Here is a 23,176-nt window from a genome sequence, read left to right on the forward strand (position 1 = left end):
TTGTGGCCCTGCAGTGCTTTTGCTTCTGGAGCAGAGGCAGCTGGTGACAGGTCACTCTGCCAGTCAAAGGGTCTACTTTCAGCTCTCAGAGAAGCTAGCTTCTCATAGACCATTCTTACATCTTTACAGCCAGCACCTGCCCTGCCCAAACCATTGCCACCCGAGGGAGAAGCAAGCATTCTATTGCAAGCCAGATGGCTCCAAGCCATCTTCCTACAGGAAAGCACTCAACTTCCCAAACTGCCTGCTGTAGAAAATGCTAAGAGTCCACAAGTTTTGACTGATGGTTTCATCCAGACACAGTGACTCTCCTAAGAGTATAACTGGAAAAGCTATGCTATGGTATGCCTCTGGTGTGCATGAGAGACATGCAGCACATAACTAGAAGGCTGCTAGAAGTTCCCTTTGAGAGCCATGTAGCGACAAAGCACAATTATGGTATCTTGGCAAACCTCAGGACATGTGTTGTGCAACTGTGGAGTAGGATCCTGGCCACAGTACAGCAATAGACATAGGTGCACACTTGCACACCATTCAGTATCCTCGTACTAGGGTTGGATTCCCACAGTGCGCAGAAGAAGAAATTCAATTTGGAAAGCCTCACCAGAGACATGAGTTTCAGTCCTTCCAGTAATTTGCAGTTCCTGTTCTTGAGCCGATGGGCCTCATCGATTACCACGCAGCGCCACTGGATCTTCTTCAGCTCTGGGCAGTCAGCCAGGATCATCTCAAAGGTGGTGATGACTACATGAAATTTGAAGAGCCCTGAAAGAGGATTGCCCTGGAGATACCAAAACAAGATGGGAGAGTTTGCTAGCAGCTAGGACTGCTCAGGTAGCAGGAGTCCCTCAAGTTCTTGACTGAGGCACCTGGTGCCTGAAAAGTGCCAGTCAAGCTCAACAGAAGGGGACTTGCAAGCTCCACTTAAAACAGAGGCCATGGAACTACATCACCAGTAATCTTCTACTTACTCAGCAGTTGCCCATACCTAGCATAACTCCACTGTTCACTGAGCATACCCATAAGTAGAGAAGGGGCACTATTAAATGCACTTGGAGTCTGCATCTATAACTGAAGGACAAGCAGCCCTTCCCAGTTAGGTTTCTCCCCCAAGGTATCCAGGTGGTAGAGCCCCACTCTCTGCTTTCTGAAAGTTTTGTTCAATTCTGACAGTGGGGGAAGGTGCAGCCTGAACCTCACTTTCAGAACCTCCCAAACATGTGCCACCACTTCGTCAGCTGCACCACTCACACTACCCTCAACTACTCTAAATTACAAGTGGACTGGTCATGTTGGCTGTGTTTTATTTCCACTGTCACAGAGGTAGGTTGTCTCTGAATACCAGTTGTTGCAAATTGCACTCGGGTCCTACTTGCAAGCTTCCCATAGGTTTCCGGTTGGCCACCATGAGAACACTGGATGAGATGAACCTTTGCAGGGCTCTTACATTTTGTTGTTGTTGTTTTTCATGTACTCCTTGGTTTTAGACTCCCCAAAGTAGTAAAGCCTCCCCACCCTGCTCCAGAGCATTGCTGGGAACCCTGCAGGCCACATTCCCAACAGAAGTTAAAAAACACACCCAGGCACAGCAGTAGCAGCAAGGATTCCAGGGGTGCCTGGGGACCAGAGAGCATCACAAACCTGTGGATCTCGGTACACCATCTCATACTGCTGGATCATCTGGCGGCTTATCTGGCTGCCATGGTACACGATGGCATTCATCTCAGTCCACGTGCGGAACTCTCTCTCCCAGTTTGTGATTGTGGAGAGTGGGGCAATGATGAGGAACGGCCCCCGAAGGCCCATCAGATATATCTCAGAGAGGAATGTAATGGACTGGATTGTCTTCCCCAAACCCATTTCATCAGCCAGAATGCAGTTCTTCCTATGGGAAACACCACAAGCAGGCATTACAATCCCTGGGAAGCACACAACTGAGCAAGGCCTCCTCCTGCAGACGATTCCTGGCTTTAACACTGACACAGTGTGTTACCTAGACAAGTTGTTTGAACCTTCTGGTGCGCTTCCCCCCCCCCCCACCTACTTGCTTCTTAAGAGTTCATGTCTACATCCCACGGAAATGAGTGCCAAATTAACTAGTACTGATGGTAAATAGCCTCAGACATTTGCAGCAAAAGCAACATGTGCACACTGTACGGGGTTAGCTTCCCATGCTGCACGTTTCCAACAGTTACACAGTTCTCCTGCCTCCACATTCCTAGCATAAGTTATAGGCCCATTTGCTCCAGCTACCCTGCAAGTGACTAAGATGTCAAGCCAATTAAACTATACACCAAATCAACAAAGAACATCCCCAAACCCCAGCTGAATGCTTGTAGCCTCTGAAATATGCTAACAGCACCCCTTCAAACAACTCCTGTTGTTACTTCATTCTTACTGATGACATTTACCAAAGATGACCCTGTGCCATCTGCAACTCACCTGTTGTACCAATTAAAGAGCAGCCAATTCATTCCCTCCAGCTGGTACTCCCGCAGTTGGTTGTTGTTCTTATAGTCCCGAGTTTTCACTAACTTTTGCCAGGACTCAGAGGCAGGACGCTCCTGGAGGGGGAAATCAGAAAGGAGTACAGTGACTAGTGCAAAGACTAATCTTATCTTGGGAAAGATATTTTCATAATTGATTAGCACTTCTAACTAGTTCTCACATTCTATAGCAAGCTACATTTTGTGTTTATGGTATGGTGCTGGCTATAGTAAAAGTGCCATGCATTCACAGATTCCCAAGGGCTGAAAGGGAAAACCCCATCATCAAATTCAACCCACCTACCTACAGGCAAAAGGTTTGTTTCATTTCATTTTTTAAAGCAAGCAAAAAGGGCTTGGGGGAAAAACTCCTTACTGACCTATAATATGATACTCATTAGGATCTATAACACAATGGAACAATACCAAAAACCCATCCACATAAGTCATTCTAGGGAAGCATTTCATTTTTAGCCCTCTGGCACAAACATATCCCACACATGACCCCATCCAGAGTTTTGGATTCCTTTGAGGAAAGCAACATTTGTTTATTTTTATTTATTACATGAAATTGTTCCTACACCAGCTATTTCAAAGGGTGGGGGGAAACTGAAAAGAGATATAGACCCATAAGCCATGCTACACAGCAAAGGACATTCAAAGGGTTGGACTTTCTTTAGATGGCCACTGAAGTAGCCACTGCTCTGCTCAACATCAGCAGCACATTAAGGCACAGCTCCTACTCCATCCAGGTCTTCATAGAAAGGAGACAGAATATGAATCTTTCAGCACAATCCTATGCACGGCTGCTCAGAAGTAAGTCCAGTGGTATTTACTCGAAGGTAAATGTGTACAAGACTGCAGCCAGACAAACTGGTGAATAAATCCTCCCAATGAAGATGAGTGGAACACACTAGGAATTTATCAGAAACATAGAAGAATGCCTCACGTCCTTTTGCCAAAATGAGCCCAGGAAACAACAAAGCAATAAAACAACACAATTAAAAATAAAACGAGCAAAAGCATTCTGTTCCCATATAGTGGAAAAGTAGACATCTATAGGAAGCCCAACAATCCAGATGTGAAACAAAAAAACTGTTTCCCTTTGAAGAGTGTCTTGTTTTGTGGGACCCAGGTCCTTTCCAATACAGTTTCCTAATTTTACTTGTTTCATCATTGTAATGGTTTATCTCCTTTTTTAAAACTGCATATTCTATTGTTGTAACCTGCCCTTGGGAGCTTATGGCGAAGGGCAAGCAAGGAATCACGTAAGCAATTAAGCAAAACAGCACTCTCCTTTCCCTTTTCCCAGCAACTAGGACTCAGCACAAGGCCGCTGAAACTGGAGGTAATCTACAGACATTGTGACTATCAGTCAGTCACCACTTCCATCTTATAAGCCTGACTGGATTTGTCTACTACAGTCCTCCTGGTTTTCAGGGAAGCTACTACCTATTTTTTATGGGGGTCAGCTCTGTTCATGTCAGTGAGCCATTAGTTACAAACTTATGTACCAAACATGACACCTACAAAGCATCTCTGCACCATCCAGCTGGAGCTCACAGCACAAAAGATATGAAAAGCCACTATCAAACAACCACAAAATGATAAGCAGCAGATAATAACACTACATGAATAGCCAAGGCTAAACTAGCAGATGCTCTGTGAGACAACTGGATGAAAGTGGGGGAGGAAGGGCTGGAAAGAGAGGAAGGTTACCGCTGTGAGTTGAAGGGCCTCAGCAAAGATATCAAGAGAAGATAAGTGTAGGAGCAACATCTTAAGAGAGAGTGCCAGGATTGAGAAGAACCTAACGCTAAAATTCTTCAACACACAACATTTCCCTCCTTATTAAACTGAAGTTTCTCTCTTAACTCTTACCAAGGATTTGATTTCTGGTTGGATTTGCAGAGAGAGAAACTCTTTGATCTTTCCAGGGTCGACATCTTCCTCCAGCTCCCAAGTGCTTTCCTCATAAGGCAATGAGCACCATTTCACCAGGTAGTGAGTCACCTCCTGCAATCCATGGAAAACAAAGGAGATGCAGAAAACAAGTGACAAAGCGCAAGTGACAGAACTCCTTTGGGAACCCTGTTCTGTACATATACCAGGAAAGCAAGAGCCTTAAGCAAATGGAAGCACATAAAAATCTGTTGCACAAATCCCTACAGAGAAGGAAACCGAGGATAAGGAAGGTTTGCATCAAGACCAATGGGAACTGAGTGCAGGGATGCGATGCTGACAGATGCAACTGTACAACCAGCTATCATAAAAACATTATTTTTTCTAATAATAATAATAAAAAACTGTCAGGGGTGAGCAGAAGATCTTGGCCCAGTGATGGACCATTTGGTTAGTTAGTTCTTATCTTGAAGAAGCATGCATACTCAGAATATTTAAAAGCAATTAGTTATGCCCTCCACAGTGATGAATAAATTAGATTTGCGTTAAACAGCATGACTCAAATTAATCCACACCCCCCCCAAACAGCTAATTCAAAGAAAAGGGAAGAGGTGAGTGGGTTGAAGCTGGGACATTTGCATGCAACAGATATGCCAGATATATCAGCACCTGGCATTCTTATCAGTGCCACACTACTCTGGCGCTCACACTGCACACACTCTATGGTCCATCATGAAAACAAGAGAGATTAATAAGGAGCTGTCAACTGCAAGGAGCAACCATGCTAGAACAACATCTACCTCCCCGGTGTCAGAGTCCTTCGTGTGAGCCACCTCCAAAATTCTATCAACTTCCACGTAGTCTGGGTTGAACATATCTTCATCAGGCTGGCAGAAAAGGATACAAAACAACACGACATACATCAAGACAGGGTAAAACTTGACTGAACAAAGTAAGCATGAAAACAATAGCTTCTGAAGCCATTAAGCCAGGATCTGTTGGATTATTGTGGTATAAGAAAGCCACACAGGCTCCCACAGGCACTCCCTTTTTTATAAGCCAGTAAAAAAGCATTAGTTGTCCGGTCAGCAACTTTATTTATTTTTAAATACAGGAGCTATATTTTGCACTGAGAAAGGACTGAAGGTCCTTGGACACTGGTTCTGCCTAATGACTCATTCCTACACAAGCAAATGAGTCTTCACCAAACTCCTCCAGCATTTCTAACAGAAGTAGCAGAGGCTGCTTACCTCTCCTTACATCCCTCATCTGATGACTCCAATTCATACAGGCAAATGGAAGTACATACCTGAGTGACATAAAAGGGGGATTCTGCCCAAGCCTCTTTTGATGTTCATACTGGGGAAGAGGGGATTAAAAAGAAAAATGGAAACCAAATCCCCCTACTAAAAAAACCTTTTTCGCTCAGGCTTTCACATTTCTAAAACAGCGAAGGTGCATACGTTTAGGAGGGGTGTTCTCAGGCTATGCTGAGGTTCGTTTGAGAGATGTGGATGGTATGCGGCAGAGAGAGCTTGAAATGCAAACCCCCCATACTCGGAGTGGGCTGGCCCATTCTGTGCAGGGTCCAGCCCCCTTTGGGTCAAACTTGAAACAGGTTCAGGGCCCTGCCTCCAGTGCTAGTTCCACCCTGAGCCAAAGAAGATTCTACTTTGCGGAAGGAAGTTGGAAGCCCAAAAGAGAAAATGACACCCCACACATCATTTACCAGCTAAGAGCCTCTCTTTTCTGAAAGGAAGCTCTCTGCTGCCAACGACTGCATCACCACCCTTCCTCAAGGTGATTTTTTCCTTTTCTTTTTTGTCTGCAGAAGCCTGTACAGGATTATCAGGGAAGGGAGAGCAGCAGCAACAAACTGAATTAGGTTTCCTGAAAGTCCATAAGGTTTCTGAGTGTTCGACCAGGGCTTAACTGGAAGGGTCTTACACAGCTGTAATGGAAAGCCACGAAGGGCCACAATGAATCATCAAGCCATCCTTTTCCTCTTCCTACTTGAGGCGAAAATTCCACAATGCATGCCTAAACACAAGCATGCAAAGGTGTGGCATCCTGTTAAATCTAGCAAGGGGACAGTATGCTATCTGACACAAAGAGAGGAACACCCAAGATCATGTTCCCCCAAAAAAAAGATTCTGGCTACCTTGGTTCTCATGGAACTGTTATGGGGTAAAATGTCATCAAACAGAACTCTGCCCCATTCAAAATGCAGCAACTTTGCATTTTCAACTATCTGGGCCAATAGACAGGCTATGGATTAACTGACAGCTTATAAATAATGAGCAGGTGGAAACCAGCAGCTCTTTATTCTTGCCAGCGCCTCTTTCCTCTTTCTCTCTGTAACAGAGGTGCTAATTCAGGGAAGAAATGCAGAAATGTGATTGCTTATCACAGCAGTGTCTCTTTAAAAACCTCAATGGTTCCGCCACAAAAGAATATGGAAAGCAGTGTGGGAATTGGCTCTCACACTAGGAGACAGGAGGTGAGGACCCCAGTGCATCAAGCAGAGGAGCAGCTGCTCATCACAGACAAAAGGGAATGATGTGGCACCTTCCACCAGAAACATTTCACACTCGTGCCAAGAACCTGTACAGACAAAGGGCTCAAAACTCCAAGGATTCGCAGCCGCAGTTAGAAAGCAATTTCAATTTCATATTGCTCTGATTTATACCCACCAGGGATGCATGGAAAAAGCTGCAGGTAGCAAGCCTGGCAAGAGCGATAAATTCATATTAAATTTCATTCTAAGTGAGACCAATCTACCTACAGAGCTCAAGCACATGTGAATATGCAAGTAAGTGGAAGAAGAGGCCTGGTGAAACTCTGGTCATTCCTGGAACCTCCTCTGAGGCAGCTGGGTCACAGCAGTGACAACGGGGGCCCTCCATAAATGCACACACCTTGGTGATGCTGAGAAAAAGCACTCCTGGGTAATGAAGCCCTGACACACGACATGTCACGTATTTCGAGGAGGGAGTGTCAGAGTAGCCCGCCAGGGTCAATGCTCACCTCAGTGAAAATGTGCTTCATCTGGGCCTGCTTATTGCGAAAACGCTTGATCTTCTGGGAGATGCGTGGGTCTTTCTCCAACTCCTCCATTGTGGCCCATTTGCAGTGTAAGTAAGAACTGCAAATGAGCAGAAAACACCATAAAGGGCATGAAGAAACAGAGCTTGACCCCCTACCCCCCCAACCCCCCCCCCAAGAGAACACAATTCTAGGACATCATAAAAAACAGAGCTGTAAAAGCCACAGGGTTGTATCCAATGCAGTGCTTCATAAAATGTCCCATCAGTGCCTGCGCAACGTAACTTCAGCTCCCTCTCCTCCCCTAAACAACCCCTAGATCTGTTCTAGAGGTTCCCACTAGCCTTCTGGAGCACATATGGGAAGAATGTTGGGGGAGGAGAGGAGAGGAAGCCCCATCATGCCAGTGGAAATCCCTTGTGCTGACAGGATGCATTAGCTGAATACTGCCCATAACCAGAAACTTAACGGGGGAGGGTGAAACAGAACTGCATGGCAGATGAGCAGCACGTGTAAGCAATGGTCAATCTCACTTTCTAATAAAGATCACTCACTTGGAGTGGGGAATAAAAGGGAAGTTCAGGTCAAACTACAAATAAGGAAGTGGCTGCAAGAAGCAGACCTTCTACCCAAGTGAATGGGGGGGGGGGAGGGAGAAAAATGAAGACTACAGGACAACAGACCACTGAAGCAGCGAAACCGAAGGCAAAGCAAGAAGGTGCAAGGAATTAGCACTTGTTCCCTAAAGACACAGCAGTGAGGTTGGAGTGAGTGGAAGGAACAAATGCATTATCAATGCGTAAACAAGCTGGAAAGAAGAAAAACCACATGCCATACATACAAATTGCGGTACTTTACGTAGAACTCTTCCTGCTCGTAAGTTGCTCCTCCTGGGTAGGTCTGGAACAACAGCAAGTGCTCGGTAAGCCCCGTTTACATGGAAGAGTTACTAGGACCACACTGTACAGCCAGCGTGATCTCACCTGAACCGTTCTGCTCTAATCTAACAGAACAGAGTGTAACAGACTCAAGCACCTTCCTGCATGAAACATGGGAGGGCGGATGCTGGAGCCCAGTTGGCAAGAAGCACAGAGGTGGAGCAAGGGAAGGCAGAAAATTCTGTTTCCATCCCCAATCAGTAATGGAACTCTTGAGACTTTCAATAAACCTAGGCAGCAAGGAAGGACAATGCAGCATACAGGACCTAAGTCCGATACTAAATTTCCCCCATATGCTTCAGCAGCAGATAGCAAAGGGCACACAACACTGTCAATGGACAAGAACTGACCACTTCTAACCCCAGAAAATGCACAGGACAGCCACTCCTGACAACTTTGTAAGAAAAGCCCTATCGCCAAGCAGACTGGAGACTGTCTTTAAAGCACATGCTTTATTCTACAGCAAATGCTGTAACCCACTTGTGACATGGTAAATATTATGTCAGCCCATTTTAATATGGAGTCCCAGATTTTAAAACTCGGCCAGACTATAGCGAGCAAGATGAACCCAAACCTTTAGTAAGCAGCCACATCTCCACCTCCTCCCTTCAGCTTGGGACTGGAGATAGGAGGCAGAATAAGTGGGCTTCTCTCTGCACCAAGCTCAAAGCACTCATTGGGTGCAGCAGTGCAGCGAACCTCTGCCTTCCCTACGTCCAATTCTGAGCTGCTGTGGGCTTGCTTTCTGCCCCTCCCTATGTCTGAGCTGAGAGTTAGATTTTCCTGTGACCTTGGACTCCTTTTCTCAGGCACAGTAAAAGGTCAAGAACAATACCCGGCACAATTGCTTCGTCAAAATAATAGGTTGAAAGCCTATTTTGAAATTTTTTTTTTTTTTAATAACTGCAAATCTTGCAGGAAGAATCATTATGGTAACTCCAGCTCCTTTCTCTAAATGTTATATACTCAGCCACATGGGTCCACCCATGCAGTTTCTCCTCCTCAACTTCACATCGTATACAGTCTGACCTTGGATCCCGAACGCCTTGATACTTGGACGTTTTGGCTCCCAAACGCCGCAAACCTGAAAGTGAGTGTTCCAGTTTGCAAACCTTCTGTGGAACCAGAATGTCCAACAGGGCTTCTGAGGCTTCCGATTGGCTGCAGGAGCTTCCTGCTGCCAATCAGAATCCGTGCTTTGCAAGTTGAACGGAATGGATTCTGGAATGGATTCCGTTCGACTTCCAAGGCACGACTGTAATTACTCTATGAAGAGTGAATGCTGGATTCAGAAGGACACTTTTCTCCCTTACACGCAATCTCTCCACTCAACTGCACCAACCGCTTCCACTACTAACAGTACAGAACATTTGTTTAGGACCCATACCATGTTATACCGGTTCATAGAGGCAACGTAGCCCTAGCCCAAAAAGCTTAGTCAGTATGACGTCAAACTCCTACACCAACCCTACATGGGTTGCCACGGCCTAACTCTACCCACTACAGACCTTTTGCCCAACAGCCTAGAAAAAGACCGGTTAGGATCTCATGCTAAGAGAGTTACTCACCTCCTTCTGCACCATCCTGGAGGCAAGGATCCTCTCAATGATGTTGGCATCATCCTCGGGGGGCTCCTGTGGATCCCGAGACAGTAAGGTTTGTTATTCTGATACAATAGCAGCATCTGATGCCCCAGAATTGCACAAGTTAAAAAGGGGGGAATCCTCAAGTTCTCAAATCCCAACTCAAGGCCTCTTCTGGAATTAAAAGGCAGGCAAATGTGTATGTCAGGCTTCATCAACCTGGCACCCTCCAGGACTCCAACTCTCACCAGCCTGACGTCATCCAAAACATGTGGAGGGCACCAGGTTAATGAAGGATGTTCCATAGTAATTCTGCTCATGTAGGGCCGGGCCGCCCATGAGGTCAGTGGGGTGAGGAAGCTGCCTCAGGTAGCAGAAGCAGGAGCCACCACACCACCCAGCTAAAGGAGGCTGCGGTGTGGCAGTACAGCACGTTCCCCTTTTGCCTCAGGTGGTGCGCTGCTCTTGGCTTAGGTGCTTTGTGGTGTGCTTTGCTATGGCACTAGGACTAGGTATACCCACATTCAAATCCCTGCTCAGCCATGAAGCTCACTGGGTGACCTTGGGCTAGTCACGGTGTCTCAGCCTAACCTACCTCACAGTATTTTTGCATGGATAAAATGAGAGAGGATACCATGCATTCCACCTAGAGCTCCTTGAAGGAAAGGTGTGATAGATATGTAATAATAAATTTTAAAAATGTGGAGTCGCCAGTGAATATGCCTGTACAACATACATGCTCACAAATAACTGCGTATCAAATCCATGTAACCGTTTTTGTTTTGTTTGTATTAAAAAGGAACACGTCAGGCCCTATTCAGACCACCACTGGAAACAAACTGGGAGCTTAAGAAGTGATGTTAGTTTACATATTTTGGTTACTTATACATAGCATGTTCCATGTTCTTGAACCCTCAATGATATGGCCATAGCACCAGCATATACGTGCCTCTGCTCTCAGACTTTTGCCAATATTAACCCAGACGTCCCGCATGTCATGTTCCTATTACATTTCTCCTCCAGATCAGAAAATGATATTTGGATGCAAAGAAGCAAACCTTGTTTCCTCAACAGCCCCAGCCTTACCTCTGCCTGCCAGGCCAAGGTAGACGCAGAGAGAGCGGAAGCCCGACCAGCTCCCAGAACAGCAATTGTTTCACCATCATCATCCACCACCTTGAAATCCAGGTCTTCGTTGTACTTCCTGCGCTTCACCTGGCGGCCAGAGCGGCGCTTCTGTGCATCAAACAGAAGCTCCGATAAGAGGAGATGCACACCTAATTTCCTGACTCAGATCTGGCACTTGCCCAGCTAATACAGAGAGCAGGAACAGGACTCAGAGCTTGGCTGGTACTCTCCCAGCCCTTGCAAAACTAGGGCACTGGGAGGATGAACTAAGCAGTCGTTTGAAGGACACAGTCAAATGCCCCCTCTAACCACACGGCCATTTTTATTTATTTAATTTACACACAAGAGGACAAATGTAATATAGCAAAAACCAGCCCTCCACCAGTACACTATTTTGTGATTTTTTTCAAAGATATCACACCTTACTATTCCATAGAACTATTCATGTATCTCAGTCTGTCATACATGTTCAAGTATACAGCAATTGTAAAATCTCTGCTTCTTCCTTGCTAACGTTCACCAATGCAAATAACAAGGGTCCTCCCATTCAATCTCTCATCCAAAGTCTTAGGGGAGTGATGCATCCAATTCCATTTGATGCTATGTGGTGTAGCTAATAAAGCTGCAAAAAACTGTGCAGAGGTCCATTATGTTTTCCATTCAATTTAAGGGACAACTTTTCTGCCATTGCGATCTGCCATGACCATCATTTCAAGCATCTTACACCAAGAATAAATCTGGAGCCAACTCTTTAACCTCACTACCTCTGGTCCTGGGTGCTGTACACCACAAGACAGGGGAATCTGCTCTTTCACAGTCATATGCATGTTGAAAGGCCCCATAAATCCCAGAAAGAAAACCAGCACAAAGCAAACCACAAGGCAGGTAATGACTTACTCTGGTGGCTGAGAATCTGCACTTAGTCAAGTATATCTAAAACCTCATGCCCTTCACTTCAGTTGTTTCCTTCCAACAGCAAGTATCTTTCTGATTTCAACACCATATGCTCCTGGAAATCTTCACTAACTCCATAGGCAGTGTCTCCATAGACAAGCAAAGGAAAGGGAGGCAAATGCCCTTTCTGTTTGGGAAGCTCTAAGCACAATTCAGCTCACTCCACAGAAACACTTTGCTGTTCTGTGTCTTCCCTGGAGCTGCCCTTGAGTAAACCATCACTTCCTTCATGCTGCAAATACTCTCCGAGCAAACTCCCTGTTGAATTCACAAATCACTGATTTAACAGAACATCCCCTTCAGCATCCTTTATCTCCTCTTTGCGTCTCCAGCTTTTCTTGACCCATAATCTTATTGGGTCTGTTAAGAAGCAAATTGATCACAGTGCTCCTCTCAGCAAAAGCAGTGCTAGCTACAGAGACAGAGCTGCAGTTCCTATTTAAGGCTCGGTCTGAGAGTGGTAGCTGCTGAAGCAACATCTGAGCTCTGCTCATATGAAGTATTCAGCCTGAGCATGGAGCTGTCCAGGGTACCTGTGACTCAGGTAAGGTCAGCAATTGCAAGAGTAGAGGGAAAAGTTGAAAGGAGAGCATTCTCTTCATACCAGTTGTATCTTGGATGCATGGCCAGATGGTAGGGTCTTGGCATTTTTAAAGGAGGAGATACACGCACAGCACATCCCCCTATATTTCACTATACTGAATAATCAATTCTATACTATATAGATTCCTACCTCTCTCCAGCACAAGCAGGGCCAGGCACAAGATCAGTACAGACCATGCTATCCATGAGGGTAAGGGGTCATGTAGTATTAAAAAACAAGGCATTTGCATTTTGGACATACACAGTTTGGCAAATTCCCACACTTCTGGTTTTGGGCACAAACTGCTATCAAGATGTATCCTTTGGGACTCACATTGTAAGGAACGTATGATTAAAAAATGAGCTCTCCAACTAAATAGGAGGAACATTACTGGAACAGCAACTGGCCATATACCTGAAGAGTCACACACAGAATCCCAATGATAGCAGTCATTCTTTCTCAAGACAGAGCCTCCCATGCCCATAAAGGTGAGAAGCCCAAGCATACCTGGCTGTCAGCTGATTCAGCAGACTCCTCAGGGCTCTGCCCAGACAGTGAAAGGAGGCTTTGATCCAGCTCAAGGCTGTCCACTGAAGTGTCATTTTTCCTTTTCCCTTTTTTTTTCTTCTCAACAGGAGTTGGTCCTTGCTCCGTGCTGCAGATATAAATGAGTAGTGTCAGAGGAATATGAAATTGCAGGTACATTTTGAAGGACATCAGCTTGGTGTAATAATTTGCTTGGTGTAATAATTTGTGTTTCTGCCCAAAATGCCTCCCTAAAATGTGTCTCCCTTTGTGCCACTATTCCTTTGAGAGTACTTGGTCATTTTCAGTCAGGATCAAAAGGGTCACACACAAAACCATGCCTTTGGATGGTTCTCTTCCAATGGCAGTTATGTTCTTCCCAAAAACCACATCTGAATCAAGCCATGTTTTGGTTTAGCATTACATGAATGCCTGTTCAGTGTCAAATTAAACAGAACCGTTCTCTGGGCTTCCAAACAATTTAAAAAAACAAATGGGGGTGGGGAAGTAGGGCTAGGAGAGGTTGATGTTGTCACATGGCAGTTGGGTGTTCTTTGGACAAAGAGAGTCAGGGCTGAACAAGAGCTGTGTTAATTGAATTACAAACTGACTGGTCTTGCTGGTGGAATCAGGTTACACTTTCTCCCTTTCCAGGAACAAGTAAGCAAAAGATGTCTGCAAAATCTTTTCAACACGAAAAGGAGAAAAATACTATAGCAAGCAAATACAGAGACATTTCACTGCACAGCATTTTTTTTTATGTCTTGTTAATGAAAAGGCAGCCTCAAAAGTGCCTGTGTTAAAAAAGTGGGCAGCCAGAGTAAGTCATTCAGTAAATCATCCATTCCATGTATCCAAAATCCACATTATGTCAATACCTTTATTAGGTCAACTGAAATGTCACAAAATAATGGCAAGCTTTTCAGTTCCCCACAGCTCTTCATCAGGCTAGGTAGTAAAAATTGTGAAGCGGGTTTCGTTATCAGAGAGGTTATTCCCTCTAACTGCTAGGATAAAGCTACCCAATTTTGTTTCTGTTGACTTTTTTTTTTAACCTAGCATACCAACTAAAATTGATCTCTACCTCTGATAATATTATAACTGCTTAGTTTTTTCTTTATTCCTGTTCTCCACCTGCCAAGGTAACTGTGTGCTTCACCTAAGGACAGAGACAGAACTGGGTAACAGCTAGCAGTTGCAGTTCCAGAGATGGGGAATTAAGCATCATATTTTCTCCTTCCTAGTAGACCTTGGTGCAACATGAAACCTGCATAGCTTCTAAAAGAGCCTTATATAATATACAATGCAGACCTTCAAATAATTGGGGAGTAGGGAGGAGCACACCATGATAGTAGGAATACAATGGATAACCTTTATTTGCTGGAGTTTTGGAAATTTGGTTCCAGCAACACTCAAAGTTTTAAGAATCTGATGAGGGCCTGTTCCAGTTGCTTGGACCATTAGAGATTCAGCCAGTGGCCAAAAGGAGCAGAATTCTTTGGTTTTGCTACTTTCTTGTGCCTTGTTTCCTCTGCTACAGCTTAACCCAGCCCTTTCCAGTTGTTTTCATGCATCAGATGGTGCTCAAGGTGGCTAACAATACAAATGCAATAAAATACAACAAAAACAACATTAAAATACAAAAACAAGTCAGGTAAAACAGCAAGAAAAACAACCACTTCAAACCAATTTAAACATATTTACAATAGTTGGCTTATGAGTACAGGTCCTGTCTAAATAAAAATCTTCTTGCCTACCAACAGGAGGTCACTAAGAGATGGGAATAGCCAGACCTCCCTTGGCAAGGAGTTCTACAGCAGCCATCAAGAAGGTCCTCTCTTAAGGTCCACCAAGTGTGGTTCTGATGTTAGCAGGACTGACAGAAGGACCTCTCTTCGAGAATCTTAAAACCTGGACAGCATCATATAGAAAAACCTAACCTTTCAGACAGCCTAATTCCAAGATGTGTAAGGCTTTGTAGGTAACAGCTAACACTTTGAATTGTGCCCAGGAATGGACTGGTAGCCAGTGAGACTATTGTAAATGGGGGGGGAGTAGCCCCCATAACTGGCCCCATCAATTTATGCCTCCACCAGCTGCAAACCAGACAATGCACAATCAGGCACAGTTCAAGCCAAATTCCCTATGATGTTTCTCAAATTAAAAGTTGACAAACTTCAAACACATAACTTTTTTAAACTTAACCCAAAACACAGCTGAGTTTCATGTTCAGGGTTTAATGTCCTTTCTCTATCAATGATGCTTACTTCCAGTGCATTGGTCTCTGCAAAGCACTCAGAGGCACCAGGCAAATACCAGATCGGTTTCACATATCTGGTACCAGCATATACAAATCAAGAGAGTTGTACCAATTTACCAGGTCAAGCGGGGAGGGATGTGTGGACAGGAATAAGACATCCACAGGGACCACAGAAATCACATTTCAAGTGTATTAGTCCTTACTCAGGACTGTTTTCATCTAGTTTATTTTTGCTTTTGCCACTCCTTTAACAAGAAATGGTTTGCTTTGGTTTATCTTTCTTTGTCTATTTTAAAATCATGTTTCCGCTGAACCTTCCTGCCCCTGTTTCATGGGAAATTGCTGTTAGCTGGAGGTTGTGCAAAAAAAAAATTCTTGCCAATAGCTTTTTCAGGCAGTTGCGACGCAACCACATGCCTGTGAACGAACCAGAAGCTCTGGAAATGCACCGATGCTGTAGCTTCTGCTTCAGTAGCAAGTCCCCAGACATTGATTTTGCAGTCACAATTAACAACGGTTCCATTCATGAATGCTGGAGCTAACTGTGATTAGAAATAATTTAGAGGAGATTATGCCACGATTACCAGCCGCTTAGAGAATTTGCAGCAATTGCTCCATTTGCATGCATGTTTTATACTGTCACTTCAGAAAGAATGCTTCCCTGCTATCTTCTTTTTAAAATGTCTTGTGACAGGACCAATGGACTTGAATCCTTATTGAGAATCTAAGTAGCAAGAATGACCCTTTCGTCACAAGCAAGTTGCTCCTAGCTGTGGCTCAAGTCCACAAATTATGAAGAGCAACATAATATGTGGCAGTCACAAGTGTCATTGACAAGAAACCCACCCCCTGGTGAATTTAACATTCTAAAACTCTTCTCCTTTTTGCACTCCTCTCCCACTGTTACCCTACCTGGGTGGGCATTTCTCTCATTTTAAAACCCCTTTAAAATTGATCGCTAAAGTCAATCTTATGGCACCTGGTAAAAGTAATTTATTTATTTTCTACACTTTTGAGGTCCTTAACAAGAATTCCACAGGACAAATAGGGACAAGGTAGGCCCAAAGATGCAGCACCTTGGAGAGTTCCAAGAGAGTCTGCAAACTGAAGCCTTTCATTCCTCCAGGACCAGATCACAACCTCCCAGGCTCTGCCCCCTCCTAAAGCGATGTTTTTGAGTCCTTTGGCCTCAAGCCTAGCACACCTTAATTCCCTCCAGAATGAGTGACATGGAGACACATAGTGTCTCTGGTGAAGATGAGGACAGGTCCTTTGGGAGGGTGCAGGCCCAGAGGTTGTTGACTGGAGGTGTTAATTCAAGGGTCTCTAGCTCATGGTATCCAAGTTCAGTAGGTTCTAGCTAAGGAATAGCCATTATGCTGGTGTCTGGATATTTATCTCCTCCAGTGCTGCTGATCTGACTGCCCACTTCTCAGTCCAGCTGTTCAGGGTGGGGTACATGATAGTTCTTGTGGTCTGTTAGCCAGAAGGCTTATATAGGGTCAGGCTGGCTTAGCTTCAGCCATAGAACTGCACCATCCCAATGCCACACTGAGGTGTGATAAAAAACATGATTTTACATAAACCGATTTTTCTTTTTAAGCATGATGAAATCCACACAGAATTCTCTATCTAATGTGTCATGCTCCTGACCACTAAAGAACAGCAAGTCAAATCTTCAGCCCAGGTGGCAAATGAATGTTGAACACTTTCACAGGTTTCGAGTGAACGCAAAAATAATCACATGCTGGGATAATTAGTCCGCTTTCAGATTAGCCTGGTGCTTGTCCTTTGTTTACCTGCACAAGTCCAACCATAACCCCAGGGAAAGCATGGATTGCTGGGGAGTGGAGACTTCACCCCTGGATTCTTAAAGCAAGTGACTCTGTGAAAGCTTTTAGCCAAATCAAAGGGAGAGAGAGCAACAAAGGCAGGAGACATTACCTACGCCTATCTTCAATTAAGGACACTCTCAAGGGAGATCAGCCCTTCTCTCCTGACCAGCTCGTAATTAAAGAAATTAGTTCAGGCAGCAACACAAAGAACCCTAAGACATGCACCCTCGTTTATTACAGTCCAGCACTACAACAGACATAGAAAAACAGTCATTTTGAGGAAAACAAGCTGTATTCTAGGAAACCCATGTCACATGATAGCTTAAGGAGGGAAATGGGTTCTATTTCTGACTCTGTCACTGATGAACTAGGACTTGCGATTTCCCCCCCCCCTCCCCTATTCCCACATTCAGTTCCACTTTGTCCACCAACAAGGATGAATAAAGCTACCAAGAGGTCAAAATTCTTGCCTCATTTATACTTGGGGATTTTTCTATAGAAACTCCCACCACAGACAGATTTCAATTAAGCCACCTCCTATTTACTGCAGCCATTTACTTACTTTTCTTCTCAAACCAAAGTACGTGACATTGGGGGGGGAGGTATGTGACATCAAAGGGAAAAAAGAAGGGGGAAACTGCCCAACCTCAAACACCAAGTATTACTGCAGAAGGCAGTCAGAACTTGAGATTTAGGTCCCCATTTCATGCAGTCAGAGAGGCACAGGGGCCGTTTCCAAGTTGTGTGAGCCCATTTAGGTTTAGGCTGTGTGTGAATTATCACTTTTAACTACATGTATATCCTTCCCTGCCTCCCAAAGGACTCCAGGGTGATGAATACAGATAACAAAACAATTAAAATATATGAAAACAATTCCAAGACAAATGCAGACACTACAATATGGGCAAGGCCAATCACATGGTTTTTCTCCACCTGACCAACTATGGGATCACTTCATAGCACTCCCATACCACTGTGGCTACATTTGACAGGAGCCTTAGATAAATCTAAGTAGGGAACAATAATTTTAACTGCGTTCAACGAAAACAAATTACGCTTCCACGCTGGCACAGAAATGGGAGCTCTTGCAGTTTTAACAACCATACTGAGAAGGCAGACACATGGTTCTGAACAAATTACTATAAATATGATTAATAATGCTTTTGCTAGGTACTAATTTTATGAAACCCCAAAGTGAAAACATACTTTTAAATATCCAGTCCCTCTAGCACAGAAACATCAACAAACCAAATAGGCTCTCCATCCCATTTTGCCAAAATCACCAAGCTGCCTTTATTCCACAACAGCATTAAGCAATTTGTTTCCTATCAACATCTGAGCCATTCTCCTATAAGCGGTGGGACTCAATTCGGGGGGGGGGGGGACAGGAGCTGCAAAAAAGTGAGTCTTTTGACTACATTTGACATATACAAAACTATGAACTTGCTCACCAGCACATTACAGGTTTTAGCTCAAGGGTGTTTCATTCTGTAGTCCTCTGGGATGCACTATGCTTTGTGGTATAGAGAAGTGTAGACGTAATAGCCTGTTCCTAAAAACCACCCACAACATTCAGGCCCAAAGCAAAGCAGAGAGAAAAATGGCTGCGGAATCAAACAAAGGGTAACATGAACTGAGCAAACACCCACCTGGTCTTCTTGGGTCTGGCTTTGGGAGGAGACTCCGAGTTGCTCTTCTTCTCTTTAGGCTCCTTTGGGACTTTGGGCTCCCGAGGCTTTCTGGGTCTCTTCGCCCCCTCCTGCTTGGGCTCCTTGGCCTTCTTAGGCTCCTTGGGCTTTTTGGGTTCTTTTGGTTCCTTAGGCTCTCTCTTTCTCTTTGGTTTGGCTTCTCTTTCACCCCCTGGTTCCTGCTGCCCCAGCTCTTTTTTCTTCCGTTTCTTCTTCACCCCAGTGCCCCCACCCCTATCGTCCTGCATCCCATTAAGGGATGTCACCATGTTCTGCACAATCTCATCGGGCACCTCAACAGGCACCACATCCGGCTGGTCCTTCTGGGCCAGGCTCACGCTGGCCAAGTCAGAGATTGTCACCAGGTCATGCAAATCTTCCTGATCTGTGCTGTCAGCAAAAGGGGACTGTGGCTTGCATTCAAAGGTGATGGAGGCATCAGACATTGGGGAATGACTCAGCACATTAAAATTTGGCAGCTGCAAAGAGAAGACAGAAAGAAATGTCACCACACATGTACACAGGAGTGTGTATTGCTGCTGAGAGGTTGAGAGCCAACCCTGGCGGCTGTATTTAACAAGGTAAAGACAAGTGGCCTGTCCTTCTCACGTGATTTTGAATAAAAGTTAGCTTTGACAAAAACAGTAGAAAGTTTCACTCATTTAATCCACACTGATGCCAGGGTTTCCATCCAGGTCTTAGGCAACCTACCACATTACTAGGATTTTTCTCTGTGCTAGAAATAGTGCATTCCCTAAAAATGTATGCATGGCTGGCTGCCTCAGGACTATGGATTATGACACTGAAAAATGCATATGCCTGGCAAAAGAAGAGACACTTGATTATTAAAGGATACATACATACTCAGAAATCAAAGTAAATGCTGGAACAGGTAATATGTGAAGCCATTCTCTGCACACATTACAGAGTTGGAGGAATTAATGCAGAGTTTGAAGGGAGCCCAAGGGGCATCTAGTCCAACCTCCTGTGATGCAGCAATCACAGCTAAAGCATCCCTGACAGATGGCCATCCAACCTCTGTTTAAAAACTCTCCAATGAAGGAGGGACCATCACCTTCTGAGGTAGTTCATTCCATTGTCAAACAGCTCTTACCATGAGAAAGTTCTTCCTAATGTTTTGTCAGAATCTCCTTTCTTGCAATTTGTATCTGTTGGTTCAGGTTCTACCCTCTGAAGGAGGAGAAAATAAGCTTCCTCCCGTCTTTCATGTCTTTCATGACACAGCCGTCCAGATATTTGAAGCTGCTGTTGACCTGACAATTCACACCTGCTGTTGGCCTGCTATGCTAGCCGGAGGGTGTAAATGACTGAGCTGCCACAGCAACATACCATCTCTGCTTTGTATAAAAGAGATATAGAAGGCCCTGTCTCTAAAATAAATTGTTGGTTCTCTGGGAAATTTTAGCTACCATCGCTGGCCTCTAATCACTACATCACAAATAGCCAAGATCCTATACAAAGATGTATGATTATGAAGAAAGAGGAAAGGGTGACAAAGGTCTTGAAACAGCTGTTCCCCCAGTTGTTTTCAAACTCCCAGCCTTTCAAAACCACTGGAAATTATTATTATTATTAGTAGTAGTAGTAGTAGTAGTAGTAGCAGCAGTAGTGATATCCCTCCCACAACAGCAATGGCTGTCCTGAAGACATACCTGTCAAGTCCATTATATCAGGACAGGGAACTAATTGTGAACCATTTTTTATATATGGCAGTGCACTTTAAGTGATTAATTTGTATAGAGAAAATTGTAGAGAAGAAAAACAGGTATGTGTACTGCTTTGATTGTCAGAAGCATTTCATATGACAACAAGCTGAGCAGAAATGGAAATCCAGTTCCACTAGGATTTCTTGCATTTCCTCTTCTCCCTACACCATCTCTAAATCTGTTCCAGAGGTTCCCTCAACCCACCAGAGCACATTTAGGGCGGAGGGTGGAGAAGCTCTTACTGCACAGCTAAAAATGCTTGCAGTAGTGAAATTGTTTAGTTGGGTACTGTCCATTGTGCAAGTTCTCATAAAAATAAGGTGAAAGAGCCTTGCAAACAAATGCACCAAGTGGCATCTCTGTCCTAATGTAACCACCACTTGGCCAACATTTCATTACGACACAGCACATCCCAAGCAAAATAAACCCTTCCCCACTATCCTGCTAGCCCTAACTTTGCCTCATACTCACTGTTAATCTAGCACAGTGGTCCTCCAAATCTTGCCAACTCCTATCAGCCAAAGGGATGGTGGCAGCTGTAGTCCAATAACACCTGGCGGTACATAGGTTTCCTATGCCTGACCTAGTACAACTTCACTAAACTCACCTTGGCAGGTACCAACATGAGGGAAAATGTGTCTCGAGGCTATGACTGCAGGAGCAAGATAAAGCTTTGCTATCGCCATCAACAAATAAATAAGTACCAGCAGATAACCATTTACCACAGTGGCCACTACTTGCAAGCTTTGCAAAGAAACACATGCAGCCACACGTGAACCTGGTTGTACAAACCTGGCTGAACATCAGATATCCAGAACAGTAAAGATGTTCTAAAAATCACTTCACTGTGCAATGCAGTGCTACAACCCAGCTTATCACATGGCTGCATGGGGAAAAATCCAGCAGCAATGAAGCTACATTCAAGCCAACTCCTGTTTTAAATTGAGTTTTCCTATAAAATTCCTGCGTATTTTCAAATTCAGTGTAACACTTTTCAGCTGCTGCATTATTCCACAGCAAAGACATAACAGTAGACCCAAACACTTTAGAGAGCATTTCACTGCAGTGAAGCAGAGCTGCCAATTTCAGGGAGAAAGATATGGCTCTCCTGACTCCTGGCATGGATTAGCAGAGTCATCCTCAGCCATGTAATAAAAGAAACAAACAAACAAAAAACTTAGGAAACAAGATTCCTCAGCATCTTGCTATTCTTGAACTGGTAAAAGTCAACAATGATTCCGAACAAAGGGATCTACCCAACGTCACATAAACAGAAGGATTCACCATACAAAGTAACACCCAAAATGGCCACGCACAGATCTGCCAAAATGTAGCTTCAGTGGCGCTGTGGGTTAAACCACAGAGCGTAGGGCTTGCCGATTGGAAGGTCGGCAGTTCGAATCCCCACAACGGGGTGAGCTCCTGTTGCTTGGTCCCAGCTCTTGCCCGCCTAGCAGTTCGAAAGCATGTCAAAGTGCAAGTAGATAAATAGGTACCGCTTCGGTGGGAAAGTAAATGGTGTTTCCGTGAGCTGCTCTAGTTCGCCAGAAGTGGCTTAGTCATGCTGGCCACATGACCCGGAAGCTGTACGCCGGCTCCCTCGGCCAGTAAAGCAAGATGAGCGCCGCAACCCCAGATTAGTCCGCGACTGGACCTAATGGTCAGGGGTCCCTTTACTCACATAGTATGAACTCTTGATGAAAGATGAGGTGGCTTTTCTAAAAAGTCAGTATTTTAAAATGCTTCTGCAAATAAAAAGGTTTTATATAAATGGCCTCGGCCCAGTATATCTGAAGGGGTGTCTCCACCCCCATCGTTCTGCCCGGACACTGAGGTCCAGCTCTGAGGGCCTTCTGGCGGTTCCCTCACTGCAAGAAGCAAAGTTACAGGGAACCAGGCAGAGGGCCTTCTCGGTAGTGCCCTGTGGAACGCCCTCCCATCAGATGTCAAGGAAATAAACAACTATCTGACTTTTAGAAGGCATCTGAAGGCAGCACTGTTTAGGGATGTTTTTAATGTTTTATTGTGTTTTTAATATTCTGTTGGAAACCACCAGAGTGGCTGGGGTGGCCCGGCAAGATAGGTGGGGTATACCGTATTTTTTTGTCCCATAGGACGCTCCGTCCCATAGGACGCACCTAGGTTTTTTTGGGGGGGAATAAAGGGGGGGAAATTCCTTTATTTCCCCCCCCCAAAACCAGGTCGGGGAACAGCGGGATGGCGGCGCTGCGCCTCCCCGCTGTCCCCCGAGCTTGTGGGGCTGGCCGATGTCTGCCCAAAGCGCGGGGCGCTCTGCTTCAGGGTGCCCTGCGCACCGGGCGGCAGGCTGCTATCCGCAGCCTAGGGAGCCCTGCAGGAACTTCCACGGGCTCCCCAGGCTTGCTGATAGCTTCCTGAAGCCTGGAGAGCGAGAGGGGTCGGTGCGCACCGATCCCTCTCGCTCTCCAAGCTTCAGCGAAAGCCTGTATTCGCCCCATAGGACGCACACAGATTTCCCCTTCATTTTTGGAGGGGGAAAAGTG

At 44.9% G+C, this 23,176-nt stretch overlaps 1 protein-coding gene across 6 annotated transcripts in view; it reads right to left on the minus strand.

Annotated features, from left to right (window-relative positions):
• Positions 1–23,176, minus strand: part of CHD6 (chromodomain helicase DNA binding protein 6) — a 108,735-nt gene that overhangs the window by 34,913 nt on the left and 50,646 nt on the right. For all 6 annotated transcript variants that reach the window (XM_081195937.1, XM_081195940.1, XM_081195939.1 and 3 more), the window contains 11 exons: positions 18,889–19,406; positions 13,127–13,274; positions 11,041–11,190; positions 9,940–10,005; positions 8,275–8,333; positions 7,416–7,533; positions 5,189–5,275; positions 4,368–4,502; positions 2,443–2,564; positions 1,642–1,885; positions 605–781 (listed from right to left, as the gene is read on the minus strand). In XM_081195937.1, coding sequence (XP_081052063.1) covers positions 605–781; positions 1,642–1,885; positions 2,443–2,564; positions 4,368–4,502; positions 5,189–5,275; positions 7,416–7,533; positions 8,275–8,333; positions 9,940–10,005; positions 11,041–11,190; positions 13,127–13,274; positions 18,889–19,406 — 1,824 coding nt within the window. The remainder of the gene's footprint in view (positions 1–604; positions 782–1,641; positions 1,886–2,442; positions 2,565–4,367; positions 4,503–5,188; positions 5,276–7,415; positions 7,534–8,274; positions 8,334–9,939; positions 10,006–11,040; positions 11,191–13,126; positions 13,275–18,888; positions 19,407–23,176) is intronic.

This window comes from Podarcis bocagei (genome assembly GCF_964188305.1).
Source record: "Podarcis bocagei genome assembly, chromosome: 5".
Taxonomy (NCBI): Eukaryota; Metazoa; Chordata; class Lepidosauria; order Squamata; family Lacertidae; genus Podarcis; species Podarcis bocagei.